Raw genomic sequence first — 19,094 nt, 5'->3', positions numbered from 1 at the left:
GAACTTTAACTAAAACTGTCTATGTATATGGAGCTACATCTGATAATAATAGCAGAATGTTACATATAGGGATTATTAAATAAGTTATCTTCAAAGTGCTTCAATGTGGAATAAATTGCATTTTGCAGAGGTCGATTAAAAGGGAAGCTTATTTACGTTTACAAAGACAACAAAGGTATGGTGAAAACGTAAACATAATTATGCAAATTATATATGTAACGTTACTTTTCAGAGCAAGATTTTTAAGATTGAACATTTTAGAAATAAAAATAGCAAGTATATGGTACAACAACCAACAATAACTGAAAAAACCCCCCCACACAGATTAAACAGATTGTCATCACAGATACCACATGGAGTCTTTACATTTAAAAGAAGAGAACTGTATTTATAGTCTAATTTCAATTTCACAAATGAAACTCAAAAAGGGACAAAACTCTGTTAAAAAAGTTTTACAATGTGCTTACTTAAGATGGAATAGCTCATATGTTCAGTCACAAAATAGCCCCAAAAGCAACTAAGTCCAGTACAAAAGTGTTCTAGATTAGAGTTTTGGGGTAATAATTGCATAATTCAAACTGTATTAGATTATTAGATTAGATTACAATCTTATATAACAGAAAAGATTTACATAGAGGTTATATGTAAACAATACCACATCCCAATACCAAAGGCTAAATATAATTAAACATGTTAACTATTAAATAGTTACCAATCCACATAAGAAAAATCACAAAAAGACAGTGTAATCTTGTTGGTGTACACAGGCCATTTCACAAATTCAAGGCCGAAGAACACATCACAGATTTTCAATAAAACAAAAACAGAAAACAAACCAATCATGAAACCAATTTTTATATAAAAGATTGTTTATAATCTTAATCGTAAATATTTCATATGTTTTGGATCAAAAGTAATATCACTTTAAAAGCAATATTCTCTGGACCCATGTAAACTTTTTAAAGGACACGATTATGGTTTAACTGACAGTACAACTAACAAGCCCTGGTGCTTGTAAGGAATTAATTATGTACCATTTTCCTCCCCAGAAGTATATGGAATTGCAAGTATTAGCACATACGGCTAACCACATACTCGGAGCCAGACCTCTTCCTGCGTCAGACAGGACTGCCGGTTTCACGGAGTGCCTCTTGAGCTCCTTGCAGTGTCTCTCTTTTTACACATTTCCAATAACCAGAAATACCCAGCTGGGGCTGAACCTATGCAACACACAGGTGCAATCTACAGTAAGTCTACCGGTTGCTGCTTTGAGCCACTTGCACACATTCACATAGATTAACAAATACTGTCACAAGCTTGGGCTATAACTGCTCTTCAGATTAATGTCCATCATGAGTATTATTATCAGCATCGACATTAGAATTTATGTCAGAATTTACTACCAATAATTCTTTTAACTCTAAAGATTTTTATGAAATGATTAATTTTAGCACAACATTGTAAATGAAATAAATACAATTCTGCAAATTAATAATTAATTATCAATTAAAGGGCTAAATGGTTTCTCACCCTGAGTCCACGAAGTACTCTGTCTTTCATCACAGTGAGGAACTCTTTATCACTCAGACAGTTGTCCCCGTCCAGGTCAAAGATCTTAAAAACGGTGTCCAAAACGTTCTCTGAAAGGTCGTGGCCTGTCGCTATCTTCACCGCTCGCTTAAACTGAGCTATAGAGCAACATAGTGAGGGAGATTGCTATGCATTTTAATGACTCAATCAACACAACTTGGAAAATGTCAAGAAATGTATTAATGACAATCAGTTATGTCTTATTGGAAGTTAAAACTATTGTCATCCAGATCAGTCTTACCCATTCCTATTGGCTTGTTGGCATCATTAATCATTTTTACTGAGAAGGCGAAGTCTTCCAGATTATTGGTAAAGAGACAGAATGCTTTAAATTCATCAAAGGTGATGCTCTGACAAAGACAAAAAACAGACACTTTCACAAGACATTTTAAAGGGACTGTGTGTAGGAATTTCTCCCATCTAGTGGTGAAATTGTATTTTGCATTCAAACGAATAATGCTCTCCAGCGCCTAACTTTTTCAAATGCGCGTTGCATCTACGGTAGCCGTTATGCACCAAAAAGCTATAACAGGATGTCTTATAATAGCACTTCGAGTTTTTCTTCGGGTGAACAGGTTTGTTATTTAAAACAAACTGAAACTTGAAACAACGAAAAAAAAGAATGCTACAGTATGAATTACTGACTGTGAAAAACATTAACTATGGTAATTAGTAGTAATGCCTTCTTTACTCGTGATATTTTTTGAAGTACATGCATTGTTAGATATCATCATCATCAGAGCCTTCTCTAACGTTACTTTACTCAATAGCTGCTATTCATCAAAGAGCCTGTTTAACTTTTAACTATAAATGTTCTACTGTCTATATAATAAAGTACACAACCAAGCAATGAAAAAATAAGCTTGTAATTAAGACCGTAACATTGACTTACCTGTCGAGAAGAAAGCAGGCAACTTCAGCGTCTCTTTTGAAAGCTTTCTCCTGCATTAGCTATCCTGACATTAACCCTTGTTTTTGTAATCTCCGGTCACGTTTCCTTTTACGGTCTATTTTGGACTTTTTCGACGACGAGGACTCATCCTGTGACTCAGCATATGTATGAATGAACGGTGTATAAATAACCGTGCAGTGCATCCTTTTAAACTTGCAGCGGCAGTGACAAGCGCCTCTCTCTGCTCTGCTCCTCCGCTTCTGCTGGCTTCAGTCACGTGACGCTGGTTCTAAACGAAAACGCGGAGTGGAAACGCGTTGGCCTAGTACTTTTTGTCCCTCTCAGCTATTATAGTTTTTCAAGATGGCGGAACTACATGGAAGCCTCCGTGGACCAACCCGTCCCATGTATATAAAGATAATAAATTCTTCGTTTACGAGGATTAGTCTGATCATTGGCATAGGTATTTGTACACCATTGAGGGCATATTTATTAATAAAAATATTGATTTTAGATAATAAAATATCTAAAAAGCTACACATAGTCCCTTTAAAATAAACTAATGGAATTATAATGTTACAGGATGCTACAAATGCACAAGATCTTTATTTGATGTCAAATAACGCTCCTTATGTTATAAATAACGTTTTCTTTTAAATTGATATTACAATTTAAATGAAATGTATAATGTAATGTAATCACCATGTTTTTCACAAGATATTTCAGCCAGTTGATGGTTTTATTATAAATGGTTTTATTATAAACGAGCGAAACGCTATAAAGGGGCGGGGCTACATAAGGTCTATAGCAATCAGTCTGCTCTTTTAATCCAATCAGAATGATATAGTAATTACACCTGACTGGTACTCGTTCACACTTTCCCATGTGCTGATGATATGATTAGCGAAATGATGTTAGCTGGTCATTTTGTGCCAGGGTTTAGGTTGTGGTAAAGTTCTTTTTTTTTGGCCAATGAAGCTTTTTGCAATAATTTTAAATGCATCTGACTATTATGCACAATAATGTACAAACAAAGTGAATCAACACATGTTACCTGTCCAGTGGGGATCCTCTTCCTCATGTTGTCCCAGTATGCCTCATTGTCCTCTTCATTGGTGTAGTGAAGCAGCCATTCAGCAAAGTCCTCCCGCCTCATGGTCTTCATCCCTTTAGAAAACCGCAGGAACTCAACTTCTTGAACCTCCGCCTGCAGATCTTCCATAAAACTACACAAAACCAAAACAAAATCCTTTAAATATCTCTCAAGGCTAATTTATCTCTCAAATTAGCGTCTGGTTTAAGTCATGCTTTTTTGGGGCACTGACTAGCACATACTTTAGCAAATCATGTTGCGTAATTCATTTAAATACTCTCCTCCCATAAATTTTGCGTCTGAAAGGGAAAACCCTACAAATGCATATGCAATAAGGTCAGCCGCAAAATGTGTCCACAAATTTTTCACTGCATATCTTTAGTAAATCCTGACAGTAGCTTTTTAACGCCAAAAGAGGGTTTGCGCTGGCGCATGCTGTTAGTAAATCTGGCCTATATGTTTAACATTGATAATAATTAAGCATCAGTAAATGCTTACTGATCACCAAATCAGCATTTTAGACTGATTTCTGAAGGAACATGAGACACTGAAGACTGGAGTAATCATGCTGAAAATTCAGCCCTTCCATCACAGGAGTAAATTATATTTTAAAATATAGGAAAATAGGAAAAAGTTGTTTTAAATTGTAATCATATTTCAAATATTACTGTTTTTACTGTTTTTTTATCAAATAAATGCAGCCTTGGTGAATATAAGAGACTTCTTTCAAAACATAAAAACAATCTTATAGACCTATCGATCTTATGTTGCTGTATTCTGCTAATCTCATGTCTACACTTAACACCATTCAGAATCAATTATGTTATTTTTGTAGCAATACATAAAGGAAATAAGTTCCACTCACTTATTTCATTTATGTATTGCTACATCATAGTAAAGGCAACAGATAACTTCTGATTATAACTGATCATCACTAGTGAGAAGTTTACAGATTTATATTATAACGCAAATTTAAGGTCAAATAGCCTAATACTACAGATACCACACAATTATATTTTTTAATAATCACACAGTCACTTAAACATGTTAAAGTAACCAGAGGTAGTGTGCATTTTGGGTAATGCTGCTTTACCTGCAAAAATCTTTGTAGTGGAGTTTTTTCTTGCCATTTTTCCCAAAGAAGAAAACCTGTAGTGTAGTGTTGACCTCATAATCACTGTCTGAAATCTGTAGAGAAACAGACAATGCTGTTTGCCTAAACATCTAAATGTAACAAATGTGTTTATAAAGATATTCAACAACTGAACTTTGATATTGAACACAACTAAGAAGTGTTTCTATACAGAATATAAGAATAAATTCTAAATCTCCCATATAACATGCAAAGTTGCTGAGCTTAAACATGTACCCACCTCTGTCCCACCCTGCCTTAGCAGCTCTTTCCTCGGTCGAATAACTTTCTTCAGCTTCAAAAAGAGAGTAAAGTTAGTAAAAGAAGTCATGCACATTCAAATAACTGATTTACTTAGATGTTCTCTAGTGTTTATGCATGTGTTTGTGTGTTAAGGGGCAGTGGGATGTAGATATGCTCTGAAGAAAAATGATGAGTCTATTCAAATAGCTTTTTGAGCTTATGTGAATCTTCTGCACCACATGGCACACTGATCCATGTTTGTGAATAGACCAAACATTTAAATCAAACTAAATTCAATTAAAACATTTTTTTCTGATGCTCCAATCATGCACCAATCATGCATCAACCATTCCCACATACCTGGTGCACACTGGTCTCATCTCATGCCAGCATTAACAGAAACACAAAGCAGACAGACCCTAATGACCACACTACTTACATTCCATAATGAATAAATCCAGTCAGGAGAACTTTTTTTAGTTAAATTCATATAAATTTACAAGAAAAAAAGGTTGTTGTTTTTTAGGTTTTTTTCTTCACATTTGCACTTATCAATATGAGTATGAGAAAACGTGTGACAAGACATGTCATACCTTCTGAAATTCCTTCTTGTCCACATGCTCATTGCCATCAATGTCAAGCATTTTGAAAGCAATATGAAATCCTGTTTGAGGTTCTGGAATCACAATGCAGTTAAACAGAGTAAAGCAATGGATACTGGCTACAAGGAGGAAAAGACTAACGGGTATAAGCTGCCCCATTGTCAGTAAATATCACAAATACAACTATGATATAATTGTGATGTTATGGTAAATACAGTATATTCCAGTATAGTTTCACAGCAAGCACTGAGTCAAGATGCAGTATTTTTGGCTTTGCCGGCAAATTAGCAAAACTTTATATCAAAAACAAACATAGGGCTCTAAACTTGTAGAACTGGACTAAAACTGCTGGTACTTAACAGACTTTTTGTACACCAAATGTGCATCTATTCAAGTACAGACCTACTGCAAACTCACCAAAAATAGGATTGTTAGATTTTTAGACAATATTCTGATTTGTACTCAAGCAGTTTAAGAACAATGGGTCTCAATCACTAATAGCTGCGTGAATTATTCGTTTTTATACGTTTATAAATAATTCATTGCGTGTACGCATAAGAATTTGTTCTTAACCTTATTCTAACATTAATAAATTCAGAGCAATCTAAATCAGCGACCGTGTGCCCTAATAATTTGCATAAAACACCCAAATCATGTCCATATCAGGATCAAGATCCTCGAGCAATGCCAAGTGTGGCACCCCCAAAACAAGTTCAAATGCAATAAACAACTTTTATACAAACCCAGATCACAGACCTCTGATTAGCCAGTTGTACATATGCGAATCTGCATCTTTATGCAAAGGAACCTTGTAGCTCAAGCTCTAATTTTCATACGCTTTTAATAATATATATATATATATATATATATATATATATATCGAGTCATCAGGAATTCCAGCCTCACTTCCGTGACCTGCATACGTAACGTAGTAATACATTTGCATAATGCCCGACTATGGTCTTCATTGGCTGCCTGCGAACAACGTCTACTTTGACCCGTCTCAAACACTGTAGCTTGTTCGTGTTGTGTACATGTCAAGAAGACGCTGTTTTTTTCTGCCCTGCAAATTCTCTTTTTAAACCCTTCCAAAGGATGAGGATGTGAATGTTTGCTTTTGATTGCTTCTCAAATCTCTGTGAGGTCTAAATGGGATTTACAAAACTCTTATCCATTAAAGAGGGGACAGTACCCACATTATTTGGACCAGCTTGACCCTCAGAGTCACAACCTGTAAATAATGCAAGTATGATTTATTATTGATTTATATATTTTCTACCAGGTGTTAAAAATATGTTGTTTTGTGTTTTTATATTATTATGGTCTCTGGTTAACTGGCAACTCGTGTCTTACTGAAATATTTCTGATTATCAGCTGTGGGCCCACAATTAGCTAAAATTCATTTTAATGCATACTGTCTGTTGTTCTTACTACTTTAAGTAATGATAAATGATGGCGCAAGATTTGTTTTACAAACTTTAATGTTACATCAGTCATTCACGTTAGTGCTCAGCTCAGCTACACAGTTCCCATATGTACACCACAATAAATTAGAAATATACACATCGGTTTGTTGATTGAAAAAAAAACACTTGTTAATGCTGATGGTGAGGAATTACAATGACATCATCTCATAATGTACGTCAAACTGAGTAGCGTATCACTGAGAAACGTCCTGCTCAGTCGTCCATGCGATGGAGGTTCGGGGTGAATAATTAATTCTTCCAATGTTTCATCATCGGACTCGCGCTCAGATTGATATGGTAAAATCGACGCCATAGTAACTGTCTTTAGTTTACAGTGTGCAGTCGCTGAGCTTTAGGAAGAGCTGAAGTTCAGTTATGGTAATGGCCGTTTCGTTTCCGACAGGCGCTGTAAGCGGTAGACCAATAACAACAGACTGGGCCATCTGGCCAATCAGAGTAGAGTAGCTTGCGGAGAGGAGGGATTTAGAGGAACTGAATCATCGGACGAGTTGTTTGAGAATCATTGAAAAATGTGGTGATGTGCAATATATATTATGAGAAAATTAGTGTTTTTTGACCTTTGATGCATGTAAACCTGTTGTAGGAGACCTCCAAAACAATTAGGAACCCTTAAAATAGCATAATAGGGGCACTTTAAGGCCTATATCCATGTATAAAATTTAATCTTAACATTTATAAGGCCACCAGGCATATGTGATTTTTGCAAACGAGTGGTTTCAGCTGTTCCTACATTTGTTCCTAAATTTGGAATAAATTCTAGAATGAAAGTTATTGATGAATCATGATTTGTTCATGAAAACATTCATATGCTGATTTCACGCACAAGTTAGTGAATGAGATCCAGTAAATTTTGGTGCCAAACCAGAAAGTGATTAAACAGTGATTAAATTGTCTTTCTACCCATCTTCTGTGACTTTTGAGACTAGGAATGAGAATCATAAGGAAATATTTTGGCTTTGAGTCCACTTAATTATTTTGTCTTTCCCCCTTTTTTCTTTTCTTTTTTTTTACTTGTGAGAAAGCAAGTCATCAAATCTCTCAAATTATTTTTGTTCCCAAGTTGGACTATATTGTCATACTGTATGTTTAATGTGGCATGCAACCAGCAAGGACAATGATGCATTGTCTAATTATTGTGCATGTATTATTTCACAAAGGCCAGTCTCTCTTTCTTATTGCATTCAAATAATACTGCAAACTCAGCTAAAATTAATTTTGCCACGATGCTGTGAATTCATCAGCAGTGCAGGATGGTGCAGACGAATTTTGATACAGGGTCAAGGAATCAGACTTCAAGAACGTCACAAAAATAACTGGTTCCAGGAACGGGAAACTGATGTAGCTGATAGAAAACTCTTTATGAAATGATGTAAAAAAAAAAAAAAGGCCAGGGATACTTACTTGTAAGAATAGTGAGGAGAAACAGGTACTCTGTGTAAGAGATCAGCCCTGAAAATAATTGTTCAGACAAGGATATTCAATGTTAATTTTGTTCATTAAAACACTCAATTATGTAAACAGAAACAGTATATTCAAAATTACATTTTAATTGTGACACTTCCTCAATGAGGCATGTGTTCGCTCAACATATACCTTTGTCTCCGATTCCTCTTAACAGGAGATTTCCTGCCTCAGCCCTGGAAGCCACCCTTATCATATCGTCCACTTCCTGTGAGTTGACCAATCAGATAATAAGGCAAAGCTTTAATTGTATCTGTAAGACTTTCAGCACAATCACACATCACATCACATATGATCATATATTAATGGTATTCGTTTAAAGCTAGTATATTTGTCTTCGGAGCAACATTCATGTGAACTAACAATATGAACTTACTGCTTTGGTCAGGATCTTTTTCTTAAGTTTGCCTATAAGAGGAAGATCACAAGTTGTTGTAACAATATTTTGCAGCATAGTGAAAATTAACTGAAAAAAAAAAAAAATAGCTTTGAGGTCTGTAGTGGTGTTTGGAGAGATCCTGGAGTACATTATGCTTACTTTATGAATACAAGGCCTAACACGCAGAGGTGATTACTTCCAGATAAACAGCGTTTTCACTCGGATGTACACTCAAACCAGAAACAAGTTAATATAAATGAGAGTGTAAGTGAAAGAGAGGGGAAGGCTGCATGTGTCAGCAATTTGGGGTCTTGGAGTATTTTGATAGTAGTCCACATAAAGAGATACATTTAAACAGAGAAATATTAAAGTATGCACTTTTCGTAAAGGTAAAAACTGTCATCCTAAAGTAAACATAAAAGATATATTCTATTTAGTCCAATAGAATAGGAATGCACAATATCACATTCTAATTTATATATAATAGTGCCTCCCTAGTGCATGTCTATTTTTGAGTGTTTGCACATTCATATGATGGTATGTCACTTACAATCCACTTTCTCCATCAAGACTGAATGGAGGAAGTCTCTGGGTGTCATGTATGGCTCCTCTTCATAGATCATGGAGGCAAACTGGTTAAACCGCAGTCGTCTCATTGACACTTGTGGTACTCTGATCTCCTCTTTCTTTACAGACATACCAAAATGAAAAGAAAGAGTACAAGTTGCATTCATGAACTGTGCACTTGCATTGTGTCAAGAGCTTAACCTGGCCTCTAGAATATTTTGAGACATTAGAATTATGACCCCTTATCTTTACTTGAATAACTTGAATAGTGTTTAAATAATGTCTAACTGGAAAGTTCAGTATCATTTTACACAAAGAGCAAGAGGCAATTCTATGACTTTTTAAGGGACAACAGGGGAGCAGTGTTGTGATTGTTAATTAAAACTAAAACTATTAAAATAGTTTTGTTTATAGAAATAAATCTGAAATGAAATATAAAAATAAAATCTTAACCTTATAAAATGGAAACAAAGTTGCCTTGTCAGCTAACTGAAATAAGTTTAAGTTGAAGTACTAAAATTACTAAAACAAACTGAAATAAAAATAAATTAAAGTTAAATGGAAATAGAAAACTAATAGAAAAGACATACATGCAAATAATACTGAAACATAATATAAAATGAAAACCATATGAAAATGTAAAAAAATAAAAGCTAATTTAAAATATTAATAAATACTATATTATAGTATACAAATAATACTAAAATAACAGCAGGGGGGGACAAATTTGCACAGTGGTAAAAATGATTGCAGCAAATATGATCTCAAGATTTATTATTTCTCTTTAACCAATGTAAACACTGTGATTGTAAGATTACCTTAAACAGGTTTAAACTGAATCATGATGAAATGATAACATGAATCATCATGTTATGAAATAAATGTTTTTCTCCAAAACACGTTGGCCACAATTATTGGCACCCCCATGAAATCCTTATGAGAAAAATATCTTTGAAGTATATTCCTCTTCATATTTGCATTTTTTTTAGCACACCAGGGTGACTAGGAACATGAAATTGTCTAGCCATGACTTCTTGTTTCATATGAGTATAAATATGAGGAAACACAAAGTTCAAATTCCCTTAATCATCCATTACAATGAGAACAACCAAATAATATAGTTCTGATGTACAGCAAAAGATTATTGAGCTTCACAAAATAGAAAGTGGCTATAAGAAAATAGCTAAAACACTGAAAATCCCCATTTCCAATACAGGGCAATACAGTTCCAATCAACTAAAAATGTTACAAATTTGCCTGGAAAAGGACGTGTGTCTATATACTGTCTTAATGCACGGCGATGAGGAAAGTTTGAGAGGCCAAAGACTCTCCAAGGATCACAGCTAGATAATCCACAGCCATATCACCCTGTAGCCCAAGACTGGTTGCCCAATGAAGCTAAGCAGGGTTGAGCCTCCAGTACCTGGATGAGAGACCTCCTGAGAAAACCAGGTTTCTGCTGGAAGAAGTGTTAGTAAGGCCAGCAGGGGGTACTCACCATGTGGACTATGTGGGTCTCTCATGAAAGATTAGGGGTGTAACAGGGGTGTTCTGGCCAAATTCCATCTATTGGCCTTTATCAACATTGCCTCCTAATAACAATCCCCATACTTTCAATTGGCTCTATCACTCTCTCTTCTCTCCACTTTAGCTGGTGTGTGGTGAGCACACTGTCACCGTTCTTTTGTGGCTGCCGTCGCATCGTCCAAGTGGATGCTGCACACTGGTGGTGGTCGAGGAGAGACCCTTGATATGACTGTATAAAGTGCTTTGGGTGTACAGTAGTACATATATAAATGCCTCATTCATTTATTCAATTGCATTCAAAATTCATTCAAAATTCAATTAGTTTAATTAATTTTTGTTAGGCAGAGTGCCTAAAAAAGTAAAAAAAAAAAAAAAAAGCACCTACATCACCACATATTGTTTGGGAGGGTTTCAAGAAAAAAAACCCTCTCTCATCCAAGAACAAACTCCAGCTTAGTCAATTGTCAGACACTACTGGAACTTCAAATGGGACCAGTTTCTGTGGTCAGATGAAACTAAAATAGAGCTTTTTGGCAACAAACCCACCAGACGGGTTTTGGTGCATATAGGGATAAAAAGTACCCCATGCCCACGGTTAAACATACAAAGGATCTGTGAAATTTTGGGCCTATTTTTCTGCTGGTGGTTCAGATACATCCAGATCATGATCCAGATCATGGATTCTATCAAATACCAACAGATAAAAAAGCTAAACCTGACCACCTCTGCTAGAAATCTTATAACGGGCCTTGTTTGGATCTCCCATCAGGACAATGATCCAAAACAAACATTAAAATCAACACAAAACTGGGTCACTGAGCACAAAATGAAGCTTCTGCCATGGCCATTCCAGTCCCCTGACCTGAACCCTATAGAAAATGAGTGGGGTGAACTGAAGAGAAGCACCAACATGGATCTGGGAATCTGAAGGATCTGGAGAGATTCTGTATGACGGAATGACCTCTTGTCAGGTGTTCTCCAAACTCATCAGGCATTATAGAAGAAGGCTCAGAGATGTTATCTTGCCAAAAGGAGGTTGCAAAAAGTATTGAATAAAAGGGTGCCATTAATTGTGGCCAAAGTCTATTGGAGAAAAACATTTATTTCATAAAGAGATTTTTTTTTTTTTTTTTTTTTTAATTAAATATCAAAAGGCTTCAAATTTCTACAGGCTACTTTGTTCATATTTACCAAGGGTGCCAATAATTTTGACCATGACTGTAAGCTACAGTTTGCTGTGACAGCATACAGACAGAACGTGATGGCAACAGTGTAACTATCCAAACTATTCAAAAAATGTGTACATAAACGAACATTTGCAACATAAGACATATAACGTTAGGCTTTTAATGACTCTCCATGTTCAATTTACCATACTGCAATAAAATAATAATAATAGTAGGCTAATTATCGGTTGGTTTAAGTTAAACATCAAAAAGATGACAGTATAATTTTAGTGACTCTACGAACAAAAAGACAGTGAGTCTGTTATGTTTTTAACTTCTCGGACAACACGACGTTTTAAAAAGTTAAGAGGTTATTTTAAAAGTTGTCTCTGATTAGAGAAGTTTGTTTACCTTCGTGACCTCCTCCGCGTACACGATGTGTGGCCAAAGTGTCCGTCTGGGTTCATTGTTATGGTGAATAAATCCGCCAGCTACAACAGAGCCCAGTAGACCCGCTCCAACAGCACGACTATACCATACACTTCGGAGAGGCCACAAACCTTTCACTGCGTTCCGCCAACTAGCGCCTAACCTGGCCCAAGTCGCCATTATTCTACTACGGGAAGTTTGTTTTATCAGTCTTCTTTGGTCAATAGTGGAGTTAGAGTGATAAGAGTCGGTGATTTGTCGCCCCTATCAGGCGCACATCATAACTACATTTTGCTCGCGAGCTCGTGGAAAGTTGATTATAATGGAAGACGCACCTTGCAGTGCAAACGAGTTGTACAGGTAAATTAAACATTGATGATGCTTTAGTCATTTTTACTCATAGTCATTTTAGCCACCCTGTGTACATTTTTACGAAACGGGACATAATCTCCGGTTAATTTAGGAGAAGTGATCTTAAACAGACGATCAGCTTCCTTAGAAGTTTCAGGCAAGGCACGCTGAATTTATAAAACATGATAACATGGTAATTGCTCAGCTTTAATGAAAACAAATATTTAAAATATTTTGTGCAGCTTATGGGACAATAAAAGAGGCCTACTGTTCTATAAATAGAAATTTATGACTATAGCTATTGATAGCCATGATGGGCGTGAGATGAAAAGGAGGAAAGGATGGGGAGGGCAGAAGTCCACATTCTGAAACACAAGACAACAACAAGACTAAGCGAGACTGTTAGTCTTGTTGTTGTCTTGTGTTTCAGAATGTGGACTTCTGCCCTCCCCATCCTTTCCTCCTTTTCACATAAAAGTGAGAGAACAGGTAAATAGGCGACCTTTTAATCAACTCATGCTACATCCTAATTTTTCATTTATTTATTTATTTTTGCATGATTAATTATTAGTTGATCATTTGGGGTCCTTAAAATAAAGTAGGCTACATCAATCTGTAAAAATATACTTTTTTAGCTTTTATTTTTATTATTAAGTAAAGCAATTAAGAACTAGGCTATACAGTAGGCTATAGGTCAAAATTCATAACTCTGACGTTTAGCCCTATTCTGCTCACTCTTTGAATAGCCTTTAAGTTAGCTGTAACACTTTTTTATTATAAAATGTTTAATTTAGTGTCCTTATAACACATGTTAGATGTTACATGTTAACACATGCTACATGTAGCCTAGCCTACTTGTTATACTAATAACAGTAGGCTAAATGATGCAAAATTACACGCAACTAACCCTAAACCAAACCCTAATCCTAAACCTAACCCTATGCTATATAGTTGATTAATTTTAGTATTTAAATGTATTATTACACTGTAACAAGGAAACCTTATCAAAATGAAAGACAAAACCTACACATATGTAATGTTGTGTAGTTATTACTCTGAAACTATAATGCATTATCCTTTGCAACATATGCCGTAAGTTAATGAGCTAGTGAAAGAAAAGGACTGCATTCATATTGAGATTTGATTTAATTACATAATATGTGACCTACAAGTGGATAATGTCATAAAAAGACACCTAGAAGGTAGAACGTGTTGAAACCATTATACAAGTTAGTCCAATTTAGTAAAGTAATACCATAAACAATAATGGTATTACTTATGTATTCACATTTTTATTATTAATCATAAGCATTTATGACTACATAAATGTAAATACAAAAATTTGTAGTTTTTACTCTGAAACTACATTTCCCATAGGCTTTGCGACATGGGCGTGATCCTCTATGTCGTCTCCGTTTAGTTGAAGAATGAGCCAGTGAGAGAAAAGGACTGCGATACACACAGAACAATTTGCCTTAATTACAATAAATGGTGTTCATATGAAAGTATTTCGAGACTTTCGATCTGTTTCAGGTTTTGAGCGGTTGTTACGCGTAGTTACACACCTTCAGGAATTGTTTGCTAATGTTTAATAACTGATTAATGTGAAGCTCATCCGCTAGTAGGTTAGCAAAGCGCCTTTGCCGCTGCGATGATGGAAACTTGAGCAGCTCAAAGCAAACACTCATCCAGCTCTCCAGACCACCCAAACACAGTGAGTTTTACTTTAAAAAATATGCTTTTAACAACGAGTATGTGATGCTGCCTTACTGAATCCCATAATGGCCGGTTTTATTTAACAGATCAGCTGCTAACGTACTAGCTGAGCAGATTTTTTTACTTTGTTTTGGGTCTTTGTTGCTGACAGAGGTGTAACCTGGAAAAATAACTAATATGAAGTCAACTTATACAGACAAACTGCTATTTAGTATTCCCTGCTGTGTAGTTATCTTAACATTATCTGCTGTTTTACCATCTTAGCTGTTATCTGCCAAGTCTTGTACATGTATAGTGAGGTATAAAATCTCTCTCTCTTACAGGGACCCCTGTGCCAGGCAACAAGATGCAGACCATAAAGTGTGTTGTCGTTGGTGATGGTGCAGTGGGAAAGACCTGCCTGTTGATCTCCTATACCACCAATGCCTTCCCAGACGAGTACATTCCTACGGTGTTCGACAACTACAGCACTCAGACCTGTGTGGATGGCCGCGCCGTCAGTCTTAACCTGTGGGACACGGCCGGTCAGGAGGAGTATGACCGCCTGCGAACCCTCTCTTACCCACAAACACACGTGTTCATCATCTGTTTCTCTGTGGCAAGTCCTTCCTCTCATGCCAACGTCAGGCATAAATGGCACCCGGAGGTGTGCCACCATTGTCCCGGCGTGCCCGTGCTGTTGGTGGGCACTAAGAGAGACCTGCGGGGGGACAAGGAGACCCTGGAGAAGCTGAAGGAGCAGGGCATGAGTCCCACCACTCCGCAGCAGGGCAGCGCTTTGGCCCGAAGCATAGGTGCTGTGCGATATCTGGAGTGCTCAGCCCTTCTGCAGGAGGGAGTGAGAGAGGTCTTCAACGAAGCAGTCAGGGCCGTTCTCTACCCCAACGCCAAGAAGCACACCAAGAAATGTGTGCTGTTATAACTACATGAGGATGTGTGTGTGAAAGATTTTATGAAGGGTGGAATGTAAGTTAGTCATGTGATCGTGTGTTGCTACCATTTTTTGTTCGTATCTACACTACAGTTAGCAATAGGTGCACAGGCTGATAACGAGGAAGATTGAGACTGTGCGTGCTTGTGTGTTTGTGTTTCAACTTTACATGCATATCACCTAAGACATAAATACGGTTTTGTAATCTAAAATCAGGCAGACGGAGTGGATTTGTCTAAAGGACTACAGGCATCGGCAACTTCTGCCTTCCTATAATGCCTTAAAACCCCAGCATATTTTAATCACTCAGAGGATATTTCATGCACCAAAGTGTAAATTCAGTCTAATGTGACCGAAGGTCTTATGAAGGTGCTGTCTTTCCCTTACCGCATGAGTAGGCTAACACAATTATGAGGGCTTGCAATCCCCCTAATTTGTGTGCTATGTTAATGTGAGACCCAAAGGACTATAGGTTTGATGGCCTATGCTTACCACAACATGCCATTTTTCCTGTATTGTTGCCTGTTAATGATCTCTGACCTTTGTAGGGTCGATTGACAGCTCAGGAAGTGCTGTGTAATCCCATCGTGCCTTTAGCGGCTCAGCCCGTACATCTCACAAACTCCTTCCTCTGCTCATTTCATTTAGGGTGCTACTTTGGGTGCCAGTTGACATTTATTGCTGGAAAGGGCTGCTGAAAATTTACTGAGAGCTGCTGTGGCTCACCTGCCTCCTACTAGAGTTGTAAATGAAGGGATATAGTGCTGTTTTATAACACCCTTGGGGTAGAAATGAAGATCTTTGTATTTGGCTTGTTGTGCCTGAATCCTCAAATTTACAACCCTGTTATTGAATCTGAAGTGCCACTAATATTTGTATTATTTTGTATTTTATCATGAATGTTGACACTCCAATGAAGTGCCCTAATAAGAAATATTGGAGGAGATATACTCCAGATATACTTACATTTCTGTTATACAAGGAACATCCAGACTGTGGTTAATGTACACAAACACTCCAAACATTCAGGTTTAGGCTTCTATTTGGGTCAACATTTACATTTTATATATTGAATGTCTACCTTTTGTATAATAAACATCAGCTGTTTCTTTTTTAGCCAAAGGCTGCTTTGTCAACGATTTTATTTTTAGGACATCAATACCACACTAATTTCTTTTTTTTTTAATTAAAGCTGTTTTTATTTCTTGAAACTGTCATTATTGTTTAAGAATATACCTCCACTTGCATGAGAAAATAAACCAGTTTTAAAGTAAAACAGAATGGTTCTTTGACCTCAGATTTGTTCATGACGCTCTGTATAAACGCAGAGAGAACAAGTGGGAGAAAGAAAGAACAGCTGCATCTCTCTGACGTTCTTCACAATGCTTTTACAGATGAACAAAACCGTCAGCTGTGGATGTGTAATTTGTGTTGAGGCATTGTTCTTAGAGTAATGATCTAATGTTTAGGCCTGAATGCTTAATTTATTTTGGGGCAGGTTGTCCTTAGTAGGAGAGACCGGGGTTGGTTGGCACACGGTTAATTTCTCATACACGGATGATGTAACATTTCAGTGTTTGCTATCGTAACCCACAATTCATTCCAACAAGACAATACAAGATTGAAACAAAACATCAAAAAAATTTACTTCTCAGGAAAATGCTGTGAAATTAATTAAGAGATATTTGAATCTATGAGATGAAAAAAAATCTATGAGATGAACATTGCCATTATGCAGAATGACAGCTTTAAGACATCGTAAATGTCATATATACTGACCCAATAGCATATCTTGAAAACTAGAGCCAATCAGCAACTTTAAGCATAATTTATGTTCTCAGTGACCCAGAAGAATTAGTAAAGTTTGACTACATTTATTTCAAAAGCATTTTGGCTGTAGACCAGTGTTATAAACCAATAATTTATGATATAGTACACAGAGGTGGTCAAAGTACACAACTTCCTTACTTGAGTGAAAGTACAGAGACTACTGGTCAAATATTACTCCAAGTAAAACATTGCAAATGTACTTTGTTATTGTCCACTTCTGAGTACATATAAATTATATCAAGTAAATTAAACATTCAACATTTTAAATATCAGACTAATGTGTGTTAGTTAAGTGGTTAGTTAGTAGTTAGTTTGGTTTATTGCTTTTATTTTTAAACACTATAGCTTTTACTGTACAAATGTCACAATCAGTGTTGGGACAATTGCAAAACATATAACTTTATAGTCACTAAAGGGATAATTGACTCAAAAATAAAAATTCTTTTATCATTTACTTACCCTTATGCAAACCTGTGTGACTTAAAACATAAAATAAGACATTTTCACATTTTGTCTCATTTTTTTATTTTTATTTACAACAATATTCAAAATATATATTTTTTTCTTTCTTTTGTAGCAGTAAATGAAGAGATGTCTTATCGATCAAAAGTTCAGTATGGCGTACCACAAGGCTCAGTGCTAGGCACTTTGCTGTTCACACTGTACATGCTACCCTTAGGAGATATCATTAGGAAGCATGGCATTAGTTTTCACTGTTATGCTGATACTCAGCTCTATATTTCTTCACGCCCTGACGAAACTTACCAATTCACAAAATTAACAGAATGCATAGCTGATATAAAAAACTGGATGACTAGTAATTTCCTACTACTTAAATTTGAAAAAACAGAGATTCTAATTATTGGACAAAAAACGTCCTCACGTAATAACCTAGAATACTGTCTAACACTCGATGGCTGCTCTGTCAAGTCTTCGTCGTCAGTTAGGAACCTGGGTGTGCTCTTTGATACCAATCTTTGATACCAAGTCACGTGTCTGTAAAACCGCATTTTTCCATCTTAAAAATATATCTAAATGACTTCATATGCTCTCAATGACAAATGCGGAACAATTAGTTCATGCATGACATCAAGGCTAGATTATTGTAATGATATTATGGGTGGTTGCCCTGCACACTTAATAAACAAACTACAGCTGGTCCAAAACGCAGCAGCTCGAGTTCTTACCAGAACCAGGAAGTATGACCATATCAGCCCTATCATACCATATCATAACACTTCCCATAAATCCTGATGTACTTGTTACATCATAAGAAGGATGGCGTCTACGCTAATATTAGTCTCTCTGTTTATCCCGAGGTTTACTGCAGTCCGCCGGATCCAGGCCGTATCCAGATCTAATGAAGGACCTGCGCCTGGACACGACAACAACGCAGTCCTGAAGTGTCAACTAGTCTCTCCCCTGTGAAGGCCTCCTTCCCTTCCCTTTACCTCTGTACAGCTAAAACTTTGTCGTGATAATTGCAGTACATGTGGCTATGCGGAAGCGATAAATAATTATTTATTATACATTTTCAAGGCCAGACATGTAATTTGTTGAGGGTTGGTTTGTAAAGAAGGACTACACGCCTGTGCACATATATATTCAAATGCGCATACCTGTAGACTAAACACGTGAGCGCATGTGCACGCTGTTTTTTTGAGGTTTGCGTAGAGATAACCTTTTTTTATACATTTT

The 19,094-nt window shown here is 36.4% G+C and overlaps 2 protein-coding genes across 2 annotated transcripts; one reads left to right on the top strand and one right to left on the bottom strand.

Moving 5' to 3' along the window:
* Positions 1–367: 367 nt before the first annotated feature.
* Positions 368–12,911, bottom strand: micu2 (mitochondrial calcium uptake 2). Its single transcript, XM_084113677.1, has 12 exons — positions 12,551–12,911; positions 9,430–9,565; positions 8,877–8,908; positions 8,633–8,708; positions 8,441–8,488; positions 5,544–5,626; positions 4,949–5,002; positions 4,669–4,763; positions 3,537–3,708; positions 1,832–1,940; positions 1,531–1,688; positions 368–1,220 (listed from the first exon to the last, which is right to left on the bottom strand). Exons 1-12 carry the CDS (start codon positions 12,746–12,748, stop codon positions 1,119–1,121), a joined length of 1,263 nt encoding a protein of 420 aa, XP_083969803.1. The 5' UTR covers positions 12,749–12,911; the 3' UTR covers positions 368–1,118.
* A 1,411-nt stretch (positions 12,912–14,322) lies between these two features.
* rhogc (ras homolog gene family, member Gc) lies at positions 14,323–16,839 on the top strand. The gene is made up of 2 exons (XM_084113676.1): positions 14,323–14,633; positions 14,959–16,839. The coding sequence occupies exon 2, from the start codon at positions 14,982–14,984 to the stop codon at positions 15,555–15,557; it is 576 nt and encodes a 191-aa protein (XP_083969802.1). The 5' UTR covers positions 14,323–14,633; positions 14,959–14,981; the 3' UTR covers positions 15,558–16,839.
* Positions 16,840–19,094: the final 2,255 nt, after the last annotated feature.

The sequence above is a fragment of the Abramis brama genome (genome assembly GCF_963993115.1).
Source record: "Abramis brama genome assembly, chromosome: 5".
NCBI classification, from domain to species: Eukaryota; Metazoa; Chordata; class Actinopteri; order Cypriniformes; family Leuciscidae; genus Abramis; species Abramis brama.
Note: the sequence above shows the minus strand (reverse complement) of the source record. Positions and strands in the feature narration are given on the sequence as shown.